Genomic DNA, 27377 nt, shown 5'->3' with positions numbered 1-27377 from the left:
TGCTTTTTTGCTCTAATTTATACTAATTTAAAGAGAAATTCATTTTTCATATAATTCTTGAGCTAACTACTATAGCACGAGTTCATTTCTGCATTGTTATGAGTATTAATCCAAACACATGCATACTAGTTAGTTTGGCTAATTTTGAAGGGACAATCTACCTCAAGTAATCTTTATTCACAGAGAACTTGTTCCTTATTCCAGAGATCCTGCCAAGGGTTGAGACAGTTGCTTCACCAATCTAAGAGAAATATTTCAAGTAAGTAGAATCCAAGCAATTAAGTTGCTCTAGGAAATATGGTCGCCCATGATACTAACTTTCAAAAAACATTTGGAGATTAGATTACATACTCTTGCATAATCAGAAACATTTAATTTCAGTAGAATTTTACATATATATTAATGAAAATTAAATATGTACATCTTTCTTGATTGTACAATGTTATGAAAACATTCTGGCATAATCATTGTTAATCATGTGCCATCATGGAATCAGCAGCACAGTGGAAAGGTATTTCAACTTGGGAAGACTCCATAATATAATCTCCCTGCTCATTTCATATTGAGGAAATGTGGGGTAGAGAAATTATGGGAATGCCATCATCCTCAAGATAAATTGGGGCCAGAGGCTGATCCTATATATCAGAGCATACAATTGAGCAGGATGCGGTAACCAAAGAAGATCAAGTGAGGCACACATAAAAGGTACGTTGTTCCTTCATTCATGGACTGTGTGAGTTCAGACTCCAGATGTACCTGTGGGATCACATGATCCCTTAGAAACAAAATAGGTCTATGTCTGTGAAACATTTGTAGGTCAACGAATACTTTGATAAGCCTTTTCTTGTGAATTTCTGATGCATTCAAATACATGATTTCTTTTTCCTCCTCTTTCCTACCCACCCTCAAGCAGAATGTAATAAAGACTATGCCATATACTTTATCTACATATCTGAATCAGCCCCTGACTTTCATCTCTGATGTGGTTTACTGTGATAAAAGGGATTGTGTGTTGACTATACTGTATTTTGAATGAGTATGATTATGCAATTAGCATTATTGAACAGAAAAAAGGTGTTCAAATACACCATATTACATACTGGAAGATGTAAATATGTGGTAGAGGTTAGTTTAATCTTTCATCTCTGTTTATATGTTAAAAATATGTTTATAACAAGGTCAGTAATTGAGCACATACTGAGGGTGTGTATTCAAACATCACACTTATCTAGGCTTATGGTTAGGCATTAAATGTGTTCCACTCATTCCTTGTAGCTCCTTGTGCAGTAGAGAGGTGAAATGTGAGAAAGTGAAGCAAAGCAGGTCAAGACTGGTTGTCGATTACAGGGGAGATTCTCTGTGAATTCCATGTGGCCTCCTGAGTACCATAAAAGAAAAGTTGGACTGAGAATGGTTTTTTTTTTCCTGAGCAACCTGACCCAGAGTTTGACCATCTGATGCCCTCTAGTCATTTTGGACTTTAATTTCCATCAGCTCCAGTGGCAAGAGAATGTGAGAATTACTGTTGGAAAAATTCTTAAGTATATCAGACTGCCATAACCTAATCTGTATTTGCATGTTCAAATTACAATATTAAGTAATTATCCTTTCCCCCCAAAGAGTGAGTTAGGAATAAGCATCCTACAGCTGCACTGCCTGCCCAGTTCTTAGAGAAAAGACGTTTGCAAACTATAATGGTGATAAAGCAGTGATTGCTTTTGTTCCAAAAGAAATATATTGTATTCAGCTCTGGGATAGAAGTGTGCAGGTGAGTGCTGTGCCCATAGATCTAAGGTGTGATTACTGGTGCTGTACAAGGATCAGCTGAGATACATTATTTGTTTGCCTTCCTTATGAGTCCATAGTTCTTTGCTCTGCAAAATTGTTATCTGAAGCAGATCTAAATAAGTCTTTTGAATCACACCCATTGGAAACTTAACAGGTGCTACATTACTGGGAAAACTATATTGTTAGAAATATGAAGTTAGAGATGATAGCAGCTCAGAATCGATTCCCCAATTTGTATACTTTTCTTTTTATATTAGGGTATTAGGAAAACAAAATGTGATGGTTCATAAAAAAGTTCATTCCCAATGGTGAGAAAATTGTTATACTCCCTCGCTAGTTTAAAATCTTCTACCCTTTAGTAAGAATAATATTTACTGTAGACATTCATTTTAAAATAATAGTAACACATACGTATGAAAAATGTAGTTAGACCCTTGTGAAATAATATTATGGGGAAAGACTATATGTCCTGTAGTTTTAAATTTTGTCTTGACATCTATCTTCAGTGATAGATTTGTTTTTAAAAAATGAAGCATAGATGAAATAATAAGATTTATAACCTGCCTTTCTACCAGAAGGCTAGCAAGAAAATGGAAATCTGTACTTCTGTTTAGATGTCAAGGGAAACGTAAGATATTTTAAGAGGGAGGAATTGTACTGGACGGAGGGCTATTGAATTCAGGGGTGCCCCTCTCCCCTGTTATTGAGGTATGAATGGCTGCATGCACATTTCAAGGAGATACAAAATGGGAAAACCTGTCCTTGCTAAGGACTGTCAGAGTGAAAAACATGGTATGTCTGAAGAAATTCTCATCCCTTTAGGCAAGTATCGTTTTGATTTGTTGGGCTTCTGACGGTTCCAGCCATTTTCATTGTGATACAACAGCAGTGAATACCCTGCGACTTTTGTCTTAAGATTTATCCTCCCAAGTCTGTCTGGTTTAATTGCAAATATTTTGTTACTGACTTGGCTTAATGGGTAGCATTTAGCAGATGATTGAATGGTAGGACGTTGTTCTCAAAGACCAATGGAATGCACATAGTTGAAGTGACCTTGCTCTGGGATTGTATCTTCTTTTTAAAAACATGTCCGTTTCTAGGTTTTAACATTTATTCCCTGATTAGCAAGTAGATACTTCAGTACACAAATGGTGTTGAATAAATACTTGAGAATAAAACTATTGGGAATTTAGTGGATGCATTTACCAAACCAAAATTTTGTCTACAGAGAAAAGAGGAATTGTGGTTGGTAAATTTGTAGGTTAGATTAGAGTTTTCTGTTTCACTGTGTTTGATCTGATTTCAGGAAAAACTATATAAATTGCAATTTCAGAAATAAGAACTGTTTGCAAGGGCTTTCAACCTGTGATTAATTAACCAGAGAGAAAGGGTGGTAAAAATCATAAGAAGAAAACAACTCTGGATAAATAGGCAGTTATCTGCAAAATAAATCCAGTAGTGCATCAAGGCCATCCATTGTGGGGGTGGGGGGTGTCAACAACATAAAAATGGCAGGTGTGACAAGGTGATCAAAGTCCTGCCCCTTTTTAATATGTGTTGTGAGGCTTTAGTCACTTGGTGCTCACACCCACTATTTTGCACTTGCTAACCCCTCAAAGTACCTAACCTTTTCTAAGGATATAACTAGCTCTCCATTCTTGGAGCTTCCCTAGTTAACCCGCAAACAACTAATTTGTCTTCCAGGTGATACGGAGAAGTAGTGATGAAGAAAAACTGCTGTGCTTAGTTCGTCAGCGTGCAGGACATCACTGCCAAACTGCTGTGATTGTGATACTTATTTTGGCTTGGGAAGGGATTCCACACCTTCTTGCTGACACGTTGTACAAGGAACTGACTCAGAGTCTCAGAAAATATGGCTGTCCAACCAGCCGTAGATGTGCATTAAATGAAGAGTAAGTATGCTTTAAAATGCTCAGGTTTGGATGTATGAGAGACTAGTAATCTTACTTGATTGACAGTCTTTCACACTATGGTCATTACACTTGAGAAAGATGCATACTACAATTTCTACCCTTTAGCAGAGTGCAGACAGCATTCTAAGTGTGATGTGTTAGGAGGACCAAATTTAACTTTCTCATTTTTCATTTTTTTTTCTCGCAAAATTACATTATATGAAAACAAAATTTCTCTTTCATTGTTTAAGAATGCACTCTGTTGTTAGGCCACTGCTTTCTGTCTTGCTTGTGATGTCTTCTAGGGTTAATAATCTTTTTGTGTAGAGAACAGCATTTTTTGAAGATAGCAAAATACAAACTCAGTATAGTTGAAACTTCTTAGTGTGGAGAAATAGTGTGTTGGTGTACCATTGCTTCATCATTCCAAATTGGCTTTTATTGAGAGCTGCTGCAGTTAAACCTTAGAAGTTCCTTTTTATGTTTGCTTGGTATGATACCTGAAATTAGGCTTCTGTTTTATTCCCACCCTAGCAAAACTTGAGTACTTTGTTCTTGGCTCTCAAATCTGATTTGCGTTGAAAACCAAGACTGGAACAAACCAAATAACCTGATGCAGACATCATGCTAAGTAACCCACATAAATATCTGTTACTTACTTAGCAACTCCTACCGACAGGAGGGGCCAAATAGAAGTATGAAGTCATGCACCGACTCACACCACTCATCTGTACTAAGCAAGAATTCTCAACTGTTTTGACCTAACGAACCATTCTGACATGGCCAGGATTATCCAAGTGTTAAGTCACCTAACTTGAAATCATGTCTTTGGCCACCCAGGACGAACAAGTCTACTTCCATCTACATTAAGTCGTGTTTCCAATGAGAATATGCAAAAGTTGATGCTAGGTGATGTGCTTTGAATTGTTGTGTTTTGGTTCTGAGATCAAAATATTAAAATGTTGATTTCTACATGCCAATTTCCTTACTGGCTTACATATGTATCTTTACCTAGTAGGTTTTAGATTGCTTAAAAAAGTGCCATATATGTTAAGCTAATCAGATCTAAATGAATCAGAATCTGATTTATATGTTTATAATGAGATGGTATGCATATCAAGTTCTTTTACAATGCTACTAGACCAAAATTTGTGAATGTACAAAGTTTTGCTCACAGATTTACTTTTAAAAGAGATGCTGTGAATGAGCAGATATGTATAGAATACTTAAGTTGGAATGGTTATGCATACTGCTTTAAAATCATGATTCTGTGATTGGGATCCAATAGTAATCTAGAATTTCTGAAAAGGAAAATAGCGTATGTAATTCCTTTCATAAAAGTATTCGTTTCTTTCACATGAGCCTGTGCTCAGAGTTGCTTCAAAAAGCCATTAATCATCAAATGAGCATAGCAATTGGATCTTTGAGACAGGATTTTAATGCTGGAAAGGTTGGTGCAAAATTCTGCATTCTAGTCATGGAACTTGATGTTCCCTTAGAATGCCCCAATTTGGCAATTCCCAGAGTGGTTGGTCATTTTCTGGAAATGAATGTTCTGCAACAAGAACAGGAAGTGACTTGCTTTGTCCTGGACATGCTTGGGTGACCAGGACTCAGACTTCCACAAAACTAGTAGCTGAGGATGGGTGGCTGTCTGAAGTTGCCTCAGTCAAATAGCTTTCAGTGTGTTACTTATGCTGACAGGGATTTCTGGGCATTAAGTTGCTGAAGATGAGGATCTTGCCCAACTAGCTGATTACCTTTTGGTTAATTTTTCTAGTCGTACTTGTGCCTGTCAAGGTCTTGATCCAGAGACATGTGGAGCATCATTTTCATTTGGCTGTTCTTGGAGCATGTATTACAACGGCTGTAAGTTTGCCAGAAGCAAAACCCCCAGGAAATTTAGACTTCTCACAGATGATCACACACAAGTAAGTATTCTCCCTCCTTCTTCCACAATACAGTTTTTAATGCTACAGTTTAAGGGCGCAGGTATCATAAACATTAAAGGCTGTTGAAAATTAGTGGAACTGATCAGATTACATCCTTTCTAAGAGGTTTAGGTGTGCAAGTTAAGCATTGCTGTGAGCGAGTTCTGTTGATATACAGTGAATTACTTGTATGTGACTTGCTTATAGCACATAAAGTCTTGACACCTCCAAAATGCCGTGTTTTCATGCCTTTGATAACTCATAGCCATCCACCGTAATTTACTGATCTGCATGCATTGTATGTTTTTGCTTTCCTATTAAGACTCAAATACTCACCTTCACGCACTAAAATATACCCTTGTTTTAAAAATGTGGAACATTTCACAAGTGTGTTCTCATCATGTACAGGTTAGTTAACTTCTGGAGTTCTAGTACATACTCCTGAAGCAGGCCCTTGGTCATACAATTCTTATGTGGGGGGCAGGGTGTCAAAAAGTTCATAGAACAAACCACTAATTAAACTGCTTCTTTTCATTGTTTTTATTAGATTCTTCTATATTAGCTAAATATTAAATATTGATCATTTTACAGATGACATAAAGCTAGGATGTATAGCAATGCAAATGCAGAAGAAGATAGATTGAAAGTAAAGACAGATATGGATCATTTGAACCACTGGACGGAGTGAGATGAGGTTAAATGTAAAGAAGTATAAAATTATGCTTTTTAGGTAAGAATAGCTTGTAGTATAGAGATAAAGCTAGAAAAATCTGTTGCCTAGAAAATAGTCAAGAACTGTTGGACAGGTAACCACACTTTATGTGGGAGAGTTTATGCTATTGTGATTCACTCATTCTGCTAAACTGTAGCCTAGTGTTCAAGAATGAGCTGCAAAAAGCTGCTGACCTTTGCCCTTTGCCCCCTTGCTGCTGTATGAGGAAGAATGAAAGGCGGCCTTTTCATTTCTGTTCTGGTTAATTATGACTTGTTCTACTTTTCTAGCACAACAAATGGGTTAGCTTTGACCAGGACTAGCATGCCAAGTTCAGACCACCTTATTGGATTGTAGTGAGATATTTTATGGAATGAATGAATAAGTTATGGGTGGTGTGATTCAACAACCCACATTTATGATTGGTCACAGCATAGGATCTGGATGAGATACACTAAGATGTCAGGTTTTTTGTTTGTTTTTTAAAGTAAAAGCTTAAGCTCTAGTGAAATATATGTATGTGTCGTTCAAGTGTTATAGTCAAAACTGATAGGAAGTTATATCAGTGTATCAGCTTGGGAGGTAGGACTACTTTGAACATCGTGCATAAGTTAATAAGAATCCACCTATGGTTTTGCTCTCTGTCACTTTTTATAGCTTCATGGGGTTTTTTTTTAGTACAGTAGCCATTTGGTGTCTGAATAAAGTTTTAGAGGAATGCCATTATTATGGTATTACTTTAATGGATATTACTCTGTTTTTAAATGGTGGAGTATTTTCCATACTGAAACATTTATACTGTAAAAGTCTTCTTGAGTCAAACTTCTCCAGGTGAATTTATGGATGCATTTAAGGAGTTATCTTGGGAACAGTACAGGAACAGTTTGCCCTTTCCTTCTTTTAATATGTGTTTTCAACCTCCCAATCAATCTTACAGCCCTGGGATTTCCTGATATTCTCCCATTCAAATACCAACCAGGTCCAATCCTGCTTATCTTACTGAGATTAGCCACATTAGCTAACTGGGCACCATAAAAATTCGTGTGTATCTGAATCCCATAATTCCTAAAGCTACTATATTGTTGTGACAAACTGATGTCTTGGCTTCAACAAGTACAAAATGGGCCACCTACATGCTAACCGTTCTTCTTTCCTTAAGCAGAACTTAGCATTACATTTAAAGCAACTGTTGTTTGTTTTGTGGGGTTCTTTTTCTTTTTGCCTCTTTCCTGAAAGAGCTTGATGTTTGACATAGTGAATCCCCACTTCATAGACTCAAAAGGTATCTTTCAACAAACTGCTGTTATTTAGCCTCAATCTTATGTCTCTTCCCCACTGAGGATAATAAAATAAGCTTCTTAGGACAGAGTAGTCATAATAATTTTTCTAAAACAATGTATGAAAATGCATAAAAGAGTGTAAGTTTAACAGCGGTATTGTCTGTTATGTAGTACATTTCAAAATTTGATGCAGCTAGGCTGTGACAGCGACCATTCAAAGTTACAATGGTGCTGAACGAATGATGGTTACAACCGGTTCTCAGAGTCCCAGCCATCCCAGCACCCCCGCAGACACATGATCATAATCTGGGTGCTTGGCAGCTGGTTCACACTTACGACCGGTTGCAGCACCCCGTGATCATGTGATCACCATTTGCAACCTTTACTGCTGGCTTCCCCAGGAAGTCAGTAGGGAAGCCGGCAGGGAAGGTTGCACACCGCTGGGGTAGGTCTCCCCCACTTGCATAGCCTCCCCCAGCCCCTCTGCACATGCACCACACTGGCCGCTCACATATCCCCACACACCCTTACCCACCCTCCCTGAGCCACACTCCAACCCCGCACATCCTCCCTCTCCTGCACCACACCCTCCCTGACTCACTCTGCACTCTTGCCCCTCCTCCCCAACCTATGCGGTGCCCCCCCAACCCTTGCCATGTCTCTCGCACACTTGCCCCAACCCACACCATGCCTCTTGGGCACCCTTCCCGAGCCGCACCCTGTCTCTCACACACACCCTCGAGCCCTCTCCCACCTGGCAGCCGCACTTGCCTGCCCGCCAGCCTGGGGCTTGCAACTTCCTGCCAGCTTCTCCACTGACTTTGGTTCCGGAAAGCCGGCAGAAAGTTGCCTCACCTAATGACCGCGGGATTCAGTTAACAACAGCAACCAGGACTGCTTTGTAGCTGCATCACTTAACGATGGAAATTCCAGTCCCAATTGCTGTCGTGATGGAGGACTACCTGTATACAGTATATGGAAGGAAGAAAAGTCTCTCTTTCATTGCCAGCCACATGTCCTTTCTAATATTGTTAGTAGCTGTTGGGCTAAGAAATGGACCCCTTGCAAGGGAGAAAGAAATGTTTTCCCCTGTGCCTGACCAATTTTTACAGTTTTACTACTACAGTAGAAAACTTAGGTTTCAAATATAAGCTGCAATAAATGTTGCTTTCACTAATTGGTTTGTTCATAAACACTACAATTATGGGGTAATTGCTTTCTCTGTGTCTAGGAAGAAAATCTGGAAAACAATTTGCAGACTTTGGCTACCGATGTGGCTCCGTTATATCAGAAACTTGCCCCTGATGCTTTCCAGAACCAGGTAGGTTGGTGAACGCTTCACAATGCCCCATCACATCCCTTTTATTGTCAGGGTCAGTGACAGATTTAAAGCTGCAGTGTCCCCTAGAGGCATTTACTTAGTATCTGAGTCCACAGATTGCACTCACCCCCAATATTGTTTCTTGGATTTTAACTAGTACAGTGTGTGAACTCTCCTTTTATGGTTTGTAAACAATGATTTATGTCTTTTTGCAGGAATGGACAACTTATGGCCCCAAATCTTTAAGTTTGTCTTTGCAGCCCTTATAAGCCCTCTCATATTTCCCTCTTTCCATGATTGTTGAAAACCTACAGCAGCTACTGAGGTGGGAAACAGATTACCCCAAAAAGGAAAGCCCCAAAATAAGCATAGTTAAAACACAAAAGAGCAACCCCAAGCCTCCCCCAAGAACCCAGCCTTGCCCACATGCTTGGAGTGCCCCCCATTGTGGCCCTCTGCTCCCCCCAAATGTTGCATCACCTTCAGTCAGCAAAAGGTTGCCCAAGCTTAGTGTAGCATTTTGTGTAACTCCATCTGTTTTGGCATGTGCAACACAATGCAGTCAGATTGAACTACAGGTAGTCCTCAGTAACCGTTTGTTCAGCAGCCATTCGAAATCACGACAGTACTGAATAAGGAGACTTACAACCGGTCCTTGAAGTCCCAGCTGTCCCAGGGCCTCTGTGGTCACGTGATTGCAATTCGGGCACTTGGCAACCAGCTTGCACTTACGACGGTTGCAGCATCCGCGGTCATGTGATCGCCCTTTGCGACCTTCCCTGCTGGCTTCCCCCAAGCAAAATCCATGAGGAAGCCAGCAGGGAAGGTCACACGTTGCTCTGGTAAGTTGCTTGCACTGTCCCCTGCCTGGCAGCAGCCACCCCGGCCCGCTGCACATGTGCCACGCCTTACCTGCTAGCCAGCCTGCTTGTGAGCCACCTGGGACTCGCTTAATGACGTGCAATCCTTGCTTAATGGCAGCAGTGGGGAGTGCCGGAATTCCGGTCCTAATTATCATTGTTAAGCAAGGACTACCTGTATGGCTTGGTGTTAAGTGAGCCCACTTAACCTGGCGAAAGTGAGCTCCTGGCGGAAGTGAGCATTAGGTAGGAGAGAAAGAGGGGACTGGATTAATGGCATACCTTCTGAATTTTTTTAAAATATGGTTAAATATGATCATGATCACATTTTAACCCTTCAAGCTGGAGTGAAGCAGATATTCCCTGGATTTGGCTCTTGCAGCATCCCTGCTCTTTGTAGCAATTTTTTTTTTTAATCCTTTCAATCGTGTCTGATTCTCGGAGACTGCCTGGACAAGTCCCTGAAGTTTTCTTGGCAGTTTTTTTCAGAAGTGGTTTGCCATTGCCTCCTTCCTAGGGCTGAAAGTAAGTGACTGGCTCAAGGTCCCCCAGCTGGCTTTGTGCCTAAGACAGGATTAGAATTCACGGTCTCCCGGTTTCTAGCCTGATGCCTTAACCACTGCACCAAACTGACTCTCAAGTAGCAATTAAAAATGCATAAATAAAATAAGCAGAAAAGCCATATGCTTTGTAAACATCAATACATGGGTCAAGTGTAAGTCTGTGTTTTCTCCATCTTGCTTTTGATTGCAAATGAAGTGTGCCCCTGAAGCTGGCAAGAGGGTGCTGCACTCTGTTCCTGAAATAAGACCTCATTGCCTTGTTTTCGAAGGTGGAAAATGAGCATCTGGGTCCTGACTGTCGGCTTGGGACCAAGAATGGCCGGCCTTTCTCTGGGGTGACAGCTTGCATTGATTTCTGTGCCCACGCACACAAGGATACTCACAACATGCACAATGGAAGCACTGTGGTATGTAACATTTGGGGCGCTGCGTCTCCTTTGCCATGAGCTGCATCAAAGTTGCACGCTCTCTGTTTACTTGACTTACCATTTTTTTTCACTTCTCTACCATAAATGATGTAAAATGCAATGAATGTACAATAAATTATTGCTTTCTTGGTTACTGAGGTTAAATACTGCCTAAGAGTTGGTTAGTTTCTGCAGTCCCATACAAAATCCACCTCTAAATCTCTAGTTATGATGTCATAAATCAAGGGAAAGACTTTCTCAGGGCAGAGATGTCAGTCCCCCGAGGTTCAGGGCCAAGAAGTACAGGGCAGAAAGTTAATTTAAACAATGGGAGGCATGGGAGAAAGAAGCATCTGAATCAAAATGCAGTGGGAATAAAAACGGAATTGCACTTTCATGTTGACAGAGGGCAATCAACTGATTTCGTGGCTTCTTCCTAGCTTGCAGTAAAGATTCTTATCTAACTTGTTTTGTGTGTTCTGGGGTCCTTCAGGCTGGATACAAACTTAGAGCCCAGTCAAGTACCCAGGAAATTCTGTCAAGGTCTTGGCAGTGAGCCTGACATTCGGCTCACAGCCCTGGGCTGCAGGAAAGTTCTTCTGTATCTGTAATGGGTGGTTAGCATTTGCTGATCAATCCATTTCTTAGGGGTCTCTCCTGTCATTATGACCAAGACCTGGAATGCAGGGCACAGTCAAGGAAGCAAGAATCACACAGACTTCAGTGAAGAATTTCAGTGCAAGAAGTTATAGAGTCTTGAGAACTGGGCTAGGAACCTCCAGCCCTCTTTTATAAGTGAGTGCATTAAGAGGAAATCTCTTTGGAGGTTTGAATTTCTTCTCCTTCCATGGGCTTTTGTGCAGCCTGGACTGCGCTGCTGTTCATGAGATACGCTACTTAGCCCTGATCCGGTTGTCCTTGGAGGCTGATGCTTTGAAGAAGGGAGGCAGGAGTGTTGAGGAGGAAGAAATGACACATCCAGCCTTTTGTCTATGATTACAGTTAATGACAAGATTTGGCCCGGGGTCAAGTCCCAGATGACTTGCCCACTTCCCCACCCCTCCCCCAAGCCCCCTTTGCATTTCCCCCTTAGAATCACTTCTAAGTGATGAGGCTACTCCAGAAGAAGGCAGCATCAATGCCTTCTTACTTACCATTCTTTCTCTCTGGCTGAAGCCAGGTATAAGGCTCATGGTGCAGAACCCAGGACTTTTCAGACAAGGGAGAGTTTGGGATGGCACCAAGATCTCGTTTGGGGCTCCAGGTTTGGGCAGTTTGGTTTGCATAGGGCCCCCAAACAAACTTGAAGTGTTGTTAATTAGTTTTAAGAACGGAAACTGTAATCCTTTGACTTTTCAGAGTTGCCATCACAACTGCTTGCTTCTGAGTGCAGAGTTTGGTGGCATAAGAGAACCCCATCAAGGCAAGGCATGTTGGACAAGCCAGCTCTCACCGTTTTTCTCACAAAGTTATATATTTATTTATTCATCAAATTTTGCCACCCCCCATCTCCCCCCAGAGGAGGGACTGTGTGTTTTTTAGTCACCATTCAGCAGGATGGCTTAACTGTAGTTTTATTAAATGGCCTTCATTACCCGAGCTTCTGTAGATTAGGAACTTATCTTTTTTGGGTTGTCCAAGACAATTCAATCTTCCCCAGCTCTTCAGATGTGTTGGATAATGTTCCAGAACTCCCACTCAGCACAGGATTTGGGGAATTGTTGTCCAATATCTGAAGAGTGCCAGGTGAAGGATGGCTGGCTTTTGGTGATCCTGTTAGGGCACATTCCTTCTTTATGGTCAAACCAATCCCCTTTTAGATTGTTTTCTAAATAACTGAAACACTATTTCTCATTTCTTCAATTTAGGGTGTGCTCCTAATACTTACCTAGAAGTAGGTTCTGCTGAAGTTAGCAGATACATTTCTCATAAGGTCTATATGGGTAATTATATTGTACTCTTAATGTCATACTGCATAAATTATAACCTACTGTTCATGTATAATTTCGAAACAAACCATATAATCAGTGTTACTTTACTAGTTGTGCTTTACATATGATATATATATATATATATATACACATACATACACACACACACACACATATACATACATACATACATACATATATAATCAATCATGATAAGTGCGTGAAATAGGTTAACTTTGCGACCTTTAAGCTTAAAAATTCACGTAATATATTCTTCACTGAAATTGATTGTGTATCTCTATATAAGGATACTTATTAAAAACCTGCTTTTTCCCTTTCTGGCTAGGTTTGTACTTTAACAAAAGAAGACAACCGTACAGTAGGTGTGATACCAAATGATGAGCAGCTTCATGTGTTACCTCTTTACAAAATTTCACAGACAGATGAATTTGGCACAGAAGAGGGGCTGGAAGCCAAGATTAAAACTGGGGCAATACAGGTGCTAACTGCTTTCCCCCGAGAAGTGAGAATGTTAGCTGAACCACGTAGGGCAACAAAGAAAAAACCAGAAGCAAAGAAGCAAAGTTTAGCCGAAAAAAAGCATTCTATGCCTGTCAGGGGGAAAACTGGAGTGCCAGAAAATACCAGGAAAATGTCACAAAGTTTGGGTAGGTACAACAGAGCTTCAAATAATAGCTGATAGTGATAGATGCATGCTAGTAAGAGAGGAGTGGTGATCTTTAGAATTTGGAATTTGTCATGTAGAAGTTTTCATTTGTGTGTCTAATAGAAGAATCAAGGTGGAACAAAGTAAAACATTGAAAGGAAAATCATTTCAGCACTATGTTTTACAACAGTGTTTCTCAACCTTCACAACTTGAAGATGTGTGGACTTCAGCTCTCTGGATTCCTCACTCCTCATGCTGCCACGATTGAGAAACACTGTTTTACAATATATGTGACCTGATAGAACCATGCAGTAGAAGATGATTCTGTAAGGTTTTTTTAAATCTTAAAAATACATGGCATTAAGAAAGCATGAAGAATAATAGGAAAAATAGTTTTGATTTTGACCATTTTGTAACTGCTCATTCTACTTCATACTTCCATTTATACAGACTGGAAGTCGTCTCAATTTGAACATTTTCACATATGTGATGGTCCATATACTGTATATATGATTATCGTTCACTGCATTTATATCCTCCAACCACCACCCCACCCTTTCTGAGAGCTCAAAATGGCACATATGGAGGCAGCCCCCCATTTGGTTTAAATATGTGATGTCAATGCCCTACATACCTCTGTATAATATGCAAGCTGTTACTGGAATTTTGAGTCTTCATTTTCATGAAAAGAAATTGTAGCTTGGATAAAAATACACTTGAAAATGTGATGGCAAATATATTCCCAGACTGAAAAAATACGTCTGCATTGAGGAGAAATTAAAATGGATAGATGAAACATATATGTATTTATCAAGCATCTGTAGGGAAAAAAAACCAAAACTTTATATTTGAAACCAGCTTACTTTTTTTTCTCCTTAGGGAGCAAAAAGAATATAGTGCACCCTGAGACAAAAATGGAGACTGCTGAACACTTCTCTGCCATAAAACCTAATTCAGGCGCTACTACCAATTGCCCTCTGTTAAAGCAACATGCTCCTTGCTCTCCTTTAAAACTGGATAGCTTACCCTCTTGCTCTCCATTAAGCGGTGGTCTAATGCCAGTGACTAATAGCCAAGAAGATGTTTCTACTCCCTACGGGTATTTACAATGCAGTAGTAATAAACCTCATGTGACATCCAAAGGTAATAACTTTGACTTGTCCGCTGGTGATTATACTGGAATTTTGATGGATGAGAAGAGAAATGGTGTGCCCCCATTTCTTCAAGACCTGACTATGTTGAGGTCGGCAGTCAACACAGAGAGTCCGCCCCTCACCACTGAACATGAAGTAGTTAACAAGCAAAATTGTGAAATTAACTTAAAATCCTCTTCTGCCTCACAGGTGGCTAGATCTTGTGAGTCAGCAGTGCCACTGAATGCCCCAGAAGATGTCTCTAGAAATGAAATTTGTTCTTCCCAAGAGCACCCAATGCAAAAAAGTGGCTTGCGGCCAAGTCCAGGCTGTGGTTCTGCCACTATGGAGAACAAGTCCAGCAGCCAGTTCTTAAAACACACAGATTCTGAAGAAAAAGCAGAAGAAATGTGGTCCGACAGCGAGCATAACTTTTTAGATAATGACATTGGCGGGGTAGCTGTAGCACCGTCACATGGTTCCATCTTAATTGAATGTGCACGGCGTGAACTGCATGCCACAACTCCTCTTAAAAAGCCAAACAGGAATCATCCCACGCGGATCTCTTTAGTCTTTTACCAACACAAAAACTTAAATGAGCCAAAACATGGGATAGCACTGTGGGAGGCCAAGATGGCCGAGAGAGCGAAAGAGAAAGAAGCCGGAAAATCAGGAACTGAAACTACCAATCTACCAGCCAATGACAAGAATGCGAATCAGACCAATGCAACCCAAGAGATTTTCTATGAAGAAAATGAATTCAACCAAATTCCATCTCGCAGAGCATTAACAGTAACTCATGATAATATCGTAACAGTGTCTACTTATGCCCTCACACGAGTTGCAGGGCCTTATAACCATTGGGCGTAAGCTTTTATAGCAACGACATAACTTTTGCCTTGGAGCAGTGTTACACAATCCTTAAGGTGCTGTTAAAGAACAAAGTCTCATGTGGTTTACTCTTTGTTCATCTCAACCATTTTGAAGGCTGAGGTAAAAATTATTATTTTTTAACTGTGACTTTATATATTTTAACATCTGGTGATTCTCAAGTGTGTGTGTATATGTGCGCATGTATTCATATGCAGCGCACACACGCGCACACATTGTATCTTTAAGAAAATTTGGCTAGGTTATTAACTCTGATTAAATTACTTGGTTTATTACCTTTTTGGAATTTATACTTTGGTGCTTTGAATTGTCTGTTTATTATAAATGGGCTTTTCATAAAGATTTTAAATGATTTCTTCTTTTATTATGTAAAATCAAGTTATACAGTATTAGCTATACACAGCTCTTGGTGCTTAATCACATTGAACAGTTTAAAATAAGCTGATTTTATTTCTTCATGGTGCCATTGCTCTTACAGCTTCCAATCACTGCTGTGAATCCCAGTTTAAGGAGAAAGAACCAATGATGATTTATTTGTATATAGATTTTTTTCATGTATGTATAGTTTGTGTGTGCATGTGCGTATGATCCACATGTATTCACATGCAAACAAATATCACTCATAATGATTGGAGGGTATAAATGTAAATATATATATTTAAAAGCACTTTCTATTTTTAAAGTTAACTTGAAATAGTATAAGGATCACATTTGTCTAAGGTTTGTGCATTCTCTACCAAGGAATTTATTTTTTCTTACTATGTAAAGTTCCATATTGCTACAACAATTCATCGATACTGAGGATACTTGGGTTTTAGATTCTTCCCTTCCCTTTTTTCCATTATTTTTGTTTCTAAATAAAAGGGTAAAAAAGTCCAGAAAATTCAATATTTGCAGATATAAATTAAGCAGTTTATCTATACTTGTATTTCTAGGGTCTTTTTTTTTAAAGAATTTATTTGCTAGAGTTTATAATTGGAGCAATAAGGGCAAATGTTGTCTCATCGGGAGCATTCAAAGTTTCACGGGACAAACCAATCAGGCGTCATCCAGATGGGCTGGCATACAGCTGCCAGGATGCAGTTCCATCCATCTGGAAGTCACCATGTTAGGAAAGGATTTTTCTAGAGCCTCAGTGGCATAAATTGCAATGCCTTGTTAATATGTTGGATTTGAAGAGATCTGCCCTATCAGCAATGTTAGAATACATCTGAGTTGATTAAGCATCCAGAATGTTCTTCAGTGGTGAACTGTCCACTAGAGAGGGTTTTATCAACCCAGTCTAGGCAGGTTTACTCGAAGCTCAGTCCCACTGTGCCCAGTGGGGCTTGCTGCCAGGTAAGTGAACATCTGATTGTATTGTATCTCCTCCCCCCCGCCCGTGTCAGAATAAGAAACACCAATATTCAAGAGATTAATTCCACAAAATGTGCATAGTTCCACAGCCCACTTGGCACCTCCAGTCAGGAAATGAGATCTGCGATAGGCAGCAGTCTCGTTTCTGCCGTCTGTGTTTGAGACCCATCCGTAGTGTGATGGGTGAGTTCTTGGTGGCAAAATAACCATGTGACATACACTTCCCTCTTTGCATCATGCCCTTTTCTGAACGATAACCTCTATAGCATTACAGGTGCAGAGCATTTGCAAATGTTTTCCAACCTGGGAACTCTGAGCAGTATTCCTGTTTGCACTCCATGTGCCAGAGCTTGTTAATTGAATTTCTAAAGTGCAGTGGCTGGATTGATCAGCTCAGGTTTTTGTTTCAGTCAAGAACTAGGGAAGACAGCTGCCAAGATGTAATCAGGATAAATGGGATTTGGCTGAAGAGATTTAGCTGCCCATGCCCAGAGGTCCATTCTGTAGACAGAAGTTAACTAGATCGAAGATTCAGTACTAGAGGCAGGATTATGTCTTCCAGCAGACTTGAAAGCTGTCAACTAGCTTAGGTACATCATGGGCTACACGTTGGTTACCCACAACTGGGTTTTCCCAACATCTTGCTACTGCTTCTCATTTCTCAGCACCTGTCATCTGGGGTGTCCACATCCTTTGTTTAACAGCAGCAACATTAAATGATCCAATAATCACAGAGCTTTGATATTAAATACTGAAAATCTCAAGTGTGATACAACAGCATCTGTGTGATCAACACTGCTCTCGTCAGCTCTGATGAGAAGCAGAACTATTAAAACATAGTTCAGGACTCTGGGCAGCCAGAATCAGGAGAATCCGGTATACTTCTGAATGAGGAAAAGGGAAGAAGCTAATTCCAAATTAACAATATCAGGTTTTTAGACAGCTGGATGGCAGGGATTTTATCAGTCCTAATTATTTGGATGCCATAGTCTAAAGGATATATATTATTGAAGCTAAACCAGTGAGTTTGATCAGTCCAATTTGAGCAGGGCTGTGAGTATGTGTGAATCATACCTTGATTCCAAGTAATGAATTAACCAAATCACGTAGCATCCATTTGTCCTGATGGCAACATCTTAATTTTAAACATTAGGGGACTATCTCAGGCTTTTCTTTTTGTATAGTTTGGTAATTTGAATTAGCCAGTTATTATCATATTATCATATTATGAGCCTTTGTGAGTAACACACCCTATAGTTTATATTCAAGAACTGGGCTATTTACTGATAATTGACCAATCCAACCTAATCAGGGCAGGCATGAGGTTAACTTTTTTGGTTTTACATCCCTCTCTCCCTCTCCATGATGTACATAAGTGCCACAGGAATAACCAGAAATAAAAGATTTATGATAACATACTTGATAATATCTTACAGTGGTGCTGTAACAAATAAATGTCTAGATCTGTTTTTTTTTTTACAAAATCTAGACATGGTGCTTTTATTATTATTGTCTACCCTTGCTGTGTATTTAATCTGAAAAGATAATTTGGTCAAGAAAGAAATAGTTGATTTATATGGCTTGCCCTAGCCTTCTCCAAAGAATTTGCTGACTGGAGGATTATTGGAGTGGAAGTAAAAGAACATATTAAAGGCACTAAGTTGGGGAACACCGGTTTCCCCTTTGTCACTTAGGATTCCAAATGTTCAGAATGTGGAATTCATTCCAGTTACTCATGTAGCTCATTTGCGTAACATTAGACATTTACACTGGTCTAGAGCAACTCCACTCTGTCCATCCCAAATGGGCAGTCACCACTGTTCTGTCTAGCAAATAAGTTGTCAGGCAAAGTGAAGATAAGAACAGTATGTTTTGATGCTGCTGTGTGTCTGTCCCCTCCCCGTCTCTGACCTAATAGCTGATGGATGCCGTTATAGGTGATGCTGATCATGTTAAATGATATGCATGTATGCTAGGCAGCCTGGTGCTAGATTTTTTTTATGTTTGCCCATTGCATTCCCACTTAGGCAGCTGAATACACAAAAAACATTTCTGCTTGCAGATAGATGTTAGAGAAATTTGCCTAAGTCAGTGAGGATTAAGATTTTGAGATGTTTTATTGAAATCAGGGGTATGTAATCCAGCACGTTTCACTGATTTTGGTGAGGGCTGAGAAAGCTCAACCTGTTTTGATCTATGATCTTACGAAGAGGTACCCTCTGAATATCATCATTCATGGCTGGCCAACAATTTTGGATCACATCTTCATACTTGTTAGTCAAGATACCGTTAGCAATCTTTATGCAACAGCTTATTGAATAACTGGAGTCATAACATTCTAAAAAAGTATATAAAGAGAAAAAGAACCCAATCTTTCTATTTTTAAAGCGAACTTTGTAAAAAAAAACAAAAAAAACCCCATATGCTGCATTTTTCTTAGTTCAAAGATTATGGTTGGTTCAGATAGAGAATATATAAGGATTGTAAATAATAAAAGTCAATATTATATCACCATTTTGTACCAGCAGTTTTCTGCTTCTTGGATATATACATTAAATTGGTATGGTAATTTTGTGTGCCTTAGATTTACATTTTAAGAACTGTATATTTTTTGTGAACCTAAAATTTATTAAAAAAATAATAGCTGTCATTACAATAAGTAGGGTGAAATCATCCAGCAACTCAAGTGTACACTTTTCTTTAATTTAGTCATCCTTTCTAGTAATTCTGAGGAAAAAAGTTTCCTGGGAAAATCCTCCACTGTGTATGTGGAAAACTTCTACACTTCATCCTAGTTCTGCTCAACCCAGATACAAGCGCCACAACCCCTCCCTCAGTTATAATTTCTGCATTATAGGTGTATGCTATTTAGTTTGCTGATCTTTTTATGCTTATAGTAAGTCCCATTGAACAGTTTGGGTTTATTTCTGAATGAATGTATGTAGGATGGCATCGTTACAACCTGAAATTTATGGAGCATACACTACTAATAAAATATTTAGGATTAAATTCCTTTTGATTCCTTTTCTATAGGTACTACAGTAGAAAATTCAGATTGTGACAGTAGTAGATAAAGATGGTTCAAATTATGAAGATTGGCATTTCTAAATCAAAGATCTCTAATCCCTGTCCTTGAGTAGGTTGGTGCTTTCACTTGTTTTTACCTATAGAAAAATTACTGCTATATTGCCAGTAAATACCAGCTCTTAAAACGACAATGCTAAACAGGGGGACAACGTGTCTTTACAGTCGAGCAAGGAGTACGATTTGTTACTTGGACGTCCACTGGTTTTGAGATCATCTTATTAGGTTCCAAAGAGTGTACTTGAATGAATTAAAGATGGAACTGCATGATTGTTTTTAGCAGCTAGTAAATATTTCATTAGATACATCAGGTTACCCAAACGTTGCAATTATACTGCTGAAATTAAGAAATGTTTTCTAAGTTTTGTTCTGGGTTCAGCCCTATATTTTAATCAGCATCAATTTGTAAAACAGTACTGCTTACAAAATGATAGTTGCACCTAAAAGGTAACGTTTCTCATATTATCTCACTTAACTGCTGCTTTACAAGCAAGCATCCATCAAGCATGCAGAGTGAGAATATACTGTATATACAACTGTAAGTTATTTATTGTAGCATTTCAAAATATTTATCCTTTGTACCTAGACACTGATGTACTTTTGTGAATTAGCTTGTAGCAGCAATGACTTTTAATAACTTTTCTTGCTTTGTAAGAGCAACTCCTTGGGCTGATGCAAGCATCAAAACTTTCAGACACCTGCAGCAGCCTAAACCCTATATGGTCTAAGATTCAATGTTGGCTGTTCTGGAGCTGCCAAGGACCCAGAAAGGAAATCATATGCATAGTTTCCATGATTTGTTGAAACAAGACCCTATTGATTAGATTGTCTGTAAAGAGCTTGCTTGAGGCATCTAATTAGTTCGGTCCTGTAATGAATGCAGGGGTGTTACTTAAATTTGGCAACAACCTTTTCAGAAACTAATTCAGTGTGTTAGCCCTTCAAAATGAGAAATATCAAAGTAGTTAATTGTCAGAACATACTGATATGTCTTTTAAAATGCTATATTCTTTCAACAAAGATTTAAAAAACACGGAGTCACAACAACATCACTAAGACAGGAATTTTCAAACATTGCAGTGCCATGAACTACAAGCAATTCAAATTTGATTGACCTTTTTCTTTACCTGGATATCATAGATTCAGAAACTGCTCTAGATAATACAAATTAACTAAATTGAAACCCTTGAAAAATGTAGTGACTGACAGAAAAAAAATCTCCCATATAAAAAACTCCTTTTGAACAGAATGGCATTTCTTAATAATAAAATGTTGCAATATTTGCTCCCAGTTGCTTTAATGAAGATGTAAAGATAAATAGCTTTGATATCCTTGAGTGTGCATGATGAAAGTATGAATGTTTAAAGAAATATTTTCCCCTTTTTTTAAATTCCCGATACGCTGCATAGATGGTTGAAGCAATCTGAAAGGCTTTACTAGTTAAGAGCCATCAACCTCAATCCAAAACTCATTAGCCACACTTCTGTTTAAAACGTGGTTGACTTAATGCAATATTGTTCATAGAAATGTCAGTTGTGTGTGTCAGGATCTACTAAAGAGGAATCCATAGAAGGTAAAATTTTAATTAGGAGGTTAAATCCCAGTATTTTCAATACTATTAGAGCTGAGACAGCCATTTCCACTCTACGTGGTCCAGGATCTTGGCCCAGTTCTGTCAGAGTTCTGGCTTAGCCTGTGTGTGCAGAGCCCAATCTTTGCCACACACACTGGATTTTCCTTCCCACTCTTAACTGCTCTTTCCAGGGCAACAAGAAAAGGTGAGTTGTTGGCTCAGTTGTAAAGTGGGCAACAATTTTAACAGCTTGTTCTCATGAACTGGACCAAAATGGTAGATCAGACCTGAATGAATGCTCTCTTCATTTCAACTCACTTGAGGTCTGTGAAAATATTCCTAGCAGCCAAATAGCAGCACATACAGTAGGTCTTCTGCAGATAACTTGGTTTCAAATATTGGGGTGAGCTTCGCAGGCATATAGTCTATTGTATCCCTTACAGGCTGGCGCTAGGGTAGTCTTAGCCTTGACTTGGGTACACATGCAAATATGACAGCTGATATTGTGAAGCCTCTCCATTGAAGCGGTGTTTTGTTCTTACTGCTTTTTGAGCTGTTTCTACCTGCCCTACTGCAACTTTGCCATTCTGCTTAGAAGTAATTTTGCAATAGCCAGGATGTTTTCTAGGGTAGTGTTTCTTGAAATCATCAGATGTAGGCAAACAGTTGTATCTCCTCTGTATTAAAAAGAACCAGTCCTTCGTACAATGAACCTTCTGTATCTCTACTTTGGCACATTATTTCTAAAGAAATAATCTAAAAAAGGTCCTATGTCTTGCAATAGCATTATAAACTTACAGCCATGCATTAGGAGTTTCAGCTTCCTACAATTACTGTGTATTATCTACTTTTCACATTTATCTTGACCTTCATGATCTCATTCTAATAAAAGTGGGTATTAGTTAAATCCTAAGGAGATCAGTTGAGTTTCAGTTACCCCTGACACTGATTGCACTGAGAGCAAAAATAATTAGTGCTCTGGATTGGGACTAATATATCATCTGTTTTGAGCAGCTTCCGTTGTTTGAAGACTTCAGCTCTTCTGTCTTTGTAATGGAAATAGTAAAGTTCTTTGGCCCTCCAAATGTTAGATTTCAGTTTTCATCATTCAGCCAACCTAGAAAATAGGGAGGATAGAAGGAGCACACCATTGTATTACTAATTACATTTAGATGTAATTATTTCCTTTGAGCCTTGTCAATCAGTTATGTAGTGTGTTAATTATGGCCCTGGTTAAATAGCACAGCAACATTTATTGATACTTTACATTAAACTGTAGAGAATAATCCATTCACACTAAACTGTAGAGAGAAATCCATTGTCATATTTACGTTTACTCATAGAATGGGACTTCACATTTCACCTATTTCCCTGAATTTGTTTTAGATTGCCCTCTAACCTCCTGAGCAGATTTCAGAGCTCAGGAAGGGTCAGAGTGAAGGGGAACAAATTGCTCTCCTCTCACTCACTGACCGAAGCTTTACTGACATTTGAAGAGGTTAAACTGGTTAGAACAGATGAAATACTGATTCTGTGAGTGTACAAAATCCTTGCTCATTTGGCCCAAGAACAAGCATTCTTTCTCCCTCTTCAAATTAGGGGCTAGGCAGCTGGATCCTCATATTTTTCTTATATGCCTTAACTATATGGTAGTATGGGCAGTAAAATCTTAACATTTTATATCAATCAAGAGGGAAGAAAATCTATTCTTATTAAAACTGGGTGAGTGTTTACCAGAGAAGATATAGTTTTATATACTTCTTATGGTATTCTACAAATAAGAATATAATATAGTAGCAAAGCTCATTTGCTTCTGACTGCATAGGCATATGCACTGAAGGGACATGAGTGAACCAGACCAGGGGGTAGAGGTTTGAAACTGAAAAACTAGCCGGAGGACCAACCCATTATTACTGAAGAAAGATGGGATGTCAAAAAGTTAATGTATCTGCTTTTTCTCTGTAGCACTGGGTCAGCTATGTTCCTTTATCCACAAATATTTCATCAGCAAATGTCCAGAATGAAAAGGGACTGAATCTAAAGGATCTATATCTGAGTTGTCCTTCAGGAAGTTTGCAGTTGAGGAACATATTTTAAACAGTAAGGGAGAATTCTTTCCCATCCCATAAATTGAATGAAGTAGATTATTGGCTAATAAAAGTAATGTACATGCCAAAATAAATAAGTTTTTATCCTTTTGATGGACGTATCTTTGTAGGGGGTGATCCTTCCAAATTACCTGTACAGTTAGAACTAATTGTAATTGTAAAAGTGTTCTGTATAGATAGAATGCCATTGTGCTACTGACATACTTGCAACTCATCAGCTATCAAGAACAGTGCAGTTACAAATCAACTTAGGGCCCTATGATCATAATCCCATGTTATTGTAACATGAAAAAACAGTTTGCATATAATTTACTACAATTCATGTAAGCTGAAGAAAATGTAGATTTTTTCCATGTATAAGCATCAATTATCTCTACCCATTTTCCAGGTCACTAAAGCAGGTACCTATAACATTTCCATCTTATGTCCAGCTTGAAGGTTTCTGGCATAAATGCAATGCTGAAATAATATAATAAAATAAACCAAATGTGCAATCCATAAGGGATTATTTTCCTTGATGTTTTTTGTTCCCATATCTTACCACATACTAGATAGTTTTCTCTTTCCTTGTGAAAATTAGAGATTAAAATCAATAGTTCAGAATGTAGGTTTATTGCTGCAGAGATATCACAGTCTGCTTTGCCGACAGAACGAATGTGATAACTGATTTGTATACAAGATTGTTAATTAAACCATGATACCAGTAGAATGTGGGATTCTGCTGAAATTTTAATGTTCGGGCAATGTTGAAACAGATATTTTGCCAATAATGTCGTCTTGGTTATAGTTCCCAAAGTTTTTTTAAAAAATAGGATTTATATTATTTAATTTCATGCTCTGTTGTGGTAAAGGTTAAAAAGAAAAGTAATCTTCCATGCTATTCACACACTGATTTCAGATGAGGTTAATAACAATATATATTGTTATATGTTATATTCCTTCTGTCTCTCCAGACAGCAAATCATTAAATGACTCCAATCTGTCCTGAAAAGCAAAACACTGTTGATAAAGGATTGCTCCAAAATTTTTGTACATTCAGGTATAAGTTTCTTGCATGAAGCTTGTTTATGTATTACTCCATGGCTCAATTCTGGGGAATTTCTATTTTATAGGATTAATAACGGACACAACTTTCATGCTTTCACACAACTGCTTCTGCATGTAACCATTGTATGTAACGTTCCAGGAATACAAAATAAAGCAAAAATCTTTCTCTTGTTAATGGGAGATTCATCTTAGAAATACTCTCTTGCTAAAAGTAGAATTAAAACTTGTTGTGGCCTAGAAGTGTAAGTACAAGCTCATTTAGTTGAATGGTTAGCAGGACAATTGAAATCTTTCAGTAGTCAAAGTTCATTTGAAAAAGGAATACAAGATTACACTGGTCTTTGGGCCAGTCACTCTCTCTCAGCCCAACTCACCTCACAGGGTGGTTGTTGCCGGGAAAATAGGAGGAGGAAGGATTATTAGGTATGTTCTCCACCTTGAGCTGTATATGGGGGGGGGGGGGGGGAAAGGCAGGATAAAAATCTAAAAAAAAAAAGGACATGCTCTGTAATGAGGCAGTACCTATAATTAGGTTCCTGCTATAATTCCCATGTTGTAAAAGCCTTACATGGTAAAATTGCAAAACTAGAACAAAGTGTGAATGTCACTTAATGGTTTTAGCAAAAGCTGGCAGTTTTGAGACTTTGTATTTTATGTCCTTTAATGGTGAATGTATCTGTTGCCCAAGACTCTAAAACAGGAAATGTTGGTCATGCTTTGTAAAATATGCATTATCATTACAATAAAATATTTTGTTATTAGATTTTTTAAAATCATATATTTCAAGATATTGAAGAGCTTTTTTAAAAAAAATCAAATGGTGGTATTTTTCAGAAGTATGGTTATTATCTACAGCAGTGTTTCTCAACCGTGGCAACTTTAAGTAAGATGTAAGGACTTGAACCCAGAATTCCCCAGCCAGGTGTTGAAGTCCATACATCTTGCTTAAAGTTGCCATGGTTGAGAAACACTGATCTAGAGATGTGTGAGGGGCAAAGCTGTTCACTCCAAGTTTCAGAAGCTGTTGAGCATAAAAACAGGTTCATTGGATTGTATTTCAGATAATCTGAACCAAATGTGCAGTCTAGAAACATGAGTAGTGACAAACAGCCAAACACAAACATGCTTATGCAAAACGTGCTGCTGAATTCCGTGGAGCTTTGTAATTCCCAAGGGAGTATGCTTAAGAATGCAGCTGTGCAGTTTGATCTGATACATGTTTACGCATAGGTAAATCCCCACAAGTTCAGTGGGACTCACACTGGAGTAATTGTGCATAGGATTCCACTTTGTATTTATAAATGAAGTTGGGCTGATACATATGTACTTAGAGGTATTCCCCACTAAGATCTGTGAGGCTTTTTTTCCAAGTGAGAGTGTGTAGAATTATACCCAAAATGGAGGAATCAGCCAATTGTTTTATTCATTTCTTCATCCTCTGTAACTGCATCCTCATTTGTATGTCTGCTAATTCTACCACATTCCATTTTAAAATAAGTAAAGGTAGGCTTGAAAGCTTTTATATCAGCTTTTTTCCTCTCCCTGCTTGCTTGCTTTATCATGTAGCAACCTGATCAAGACTTTCTGGACATTAAAAAAAAAAAACTTTTTTGCGGGGGGGGGTGTCTTAAATGTGTTTGATGGAAGTGTTCAGTTTGGCTTGCTTTCTAGTTCTATTGAAGAAATGCTCTCTAAATAAAAGTGCATAGGATCAGGGTGTGGGTCCCTTGGATTTCAACTGAAATTAGCTGTGACTAACCTTTGCTAGACTGTCTCTGAAATGTAAACCCCTATCAATGGCCTGAGCAGTAACTTCAGTTCTAATAACCTGAAAAAAATTAAATCGGAAGTATTATACTAAATGAGAAAAAAAAACTTGAGTTCTGTTGTTGACTAATATTTCCTTGTATTTGTGTGTGTGGTGTGGTGTGTGTCTGTGTGTGTGTGTCTTAAACAAAACTGGGCTGCGTATTTATTTTTCATCATTTAACTTAGATTTTGATTTTTTTTCCTTTAAACAAGCTACTATATTAAGAAGATCTGATGGTGGAAAAATGAAAAGGCAGACACATTTTTACCATTTACCATTATATTTAGTTAATAATAAATGGAAGAAAAGCACTTCACTATTTCACAATACTTACAGGAAAAAGAAACTATTTCATTACTTTCGGAGAGAAATACATTTTCAGACAAGGGAACATTTACCAGCAGTACTTGAAAACGTGTGAGTTTTGACTGCATGTTACTTGAAAGATCATACTAAGCTACTCTTTGGTGCACAGCAGTGGTTGTATATGATTTCTTGTTCATATAGCAAGATGCATTGAAATTGTATTGAAACATACATGTAAGGGTTGTTATTGTGAAGATGGTTTGTTCTGTTTTTTTATTCTTCTTGTGTATGTCCTCTCTGTTTAAACCTTAAATGTTTCTTTAAAAATGACCTAAAAAGGCAAGATAAAATTGCTGTCATTGGAAAATGTATTTTAATTTTTTGTCATGGCTTTTTCCAAAAAAAAAAAAAAAATCACAAAGTGTATCATTCCTGATAATACAGAACATTGTGGATGGTTTCAAATAAATTTTATACTTCTATTTTGCATGTGGTCATTTTATTTTTTCTTTCATTTAGAGTTCACTTCTTTCCACTCGAGAAATAGAGCTAAAAGGGTGTCCATATCCGTGAAACAGAATGAAACGTGGTAATAGCTGGAAGATACAGTAGAATTCTCTTTGATTCATTGTTACTTGCTTTTTGAATCTTGTTTCTAAAAGCAGTGATCTGGAGGCATTAAAAGATGTAAGAGG

At 38.4% G+C, this 27377-nt stretch overlaps 1 protein-coding gene across 1 annotated transcript in view; it reads left to right on the top strand.

Moving 5' to 3' along the window:
* TET1 (tet methylcytosine dioxygenase 1) overlaps nt 1-27171 on the top strand; it is an 88690-nt gene extending 61519 nt beyond the window's left edge. The window contains exons 7-12 of the mRNA XM_063307547.1: nt 3493-3701; nt 5482-5632; nt 8856-8945; nt 10638-10775; nt 13053-13374; nt 14254-27171. Of these exons, the coding sequence (XP_063163617.1) occupies nt 3493-3701; nt 5482-5632; nt 8856-8945; nt 10638-10775; nt 13053-13374; nt 14254-15377 (2034 nt within the window). The 3' untranslated portion in view covers nt 15378-27171. The remainder of the gene's footprint in view (nt 1-3492; nt 3702-5481; nt 5633-8855; nt 8946-10637; nt 10776-13052; nt 13375-14253) is intronic.
* Nucleotides 27172-27377: the final 206 nt, after the last annotated feature.

Source organism: Candoia aspera, chromosome 6, assembly GCF_035149785.1.
Source record: "Candoia aspera isolate rCanAsp1 chromosome 6, rCanAsp1.hap2, whole genome shotgun sequence".
NCBI classification, from domain to species: domain Eukaryota; kingdom Metazoa; phylum Chordata; class Lepidosauria; order Squamata; family Boidae; genus Candoia; species Candoia aspera.
Note: the sequence above shows the minus strand (reverse complement) of the source record. Positions and strands in the feature narration are given on the sequence as shown.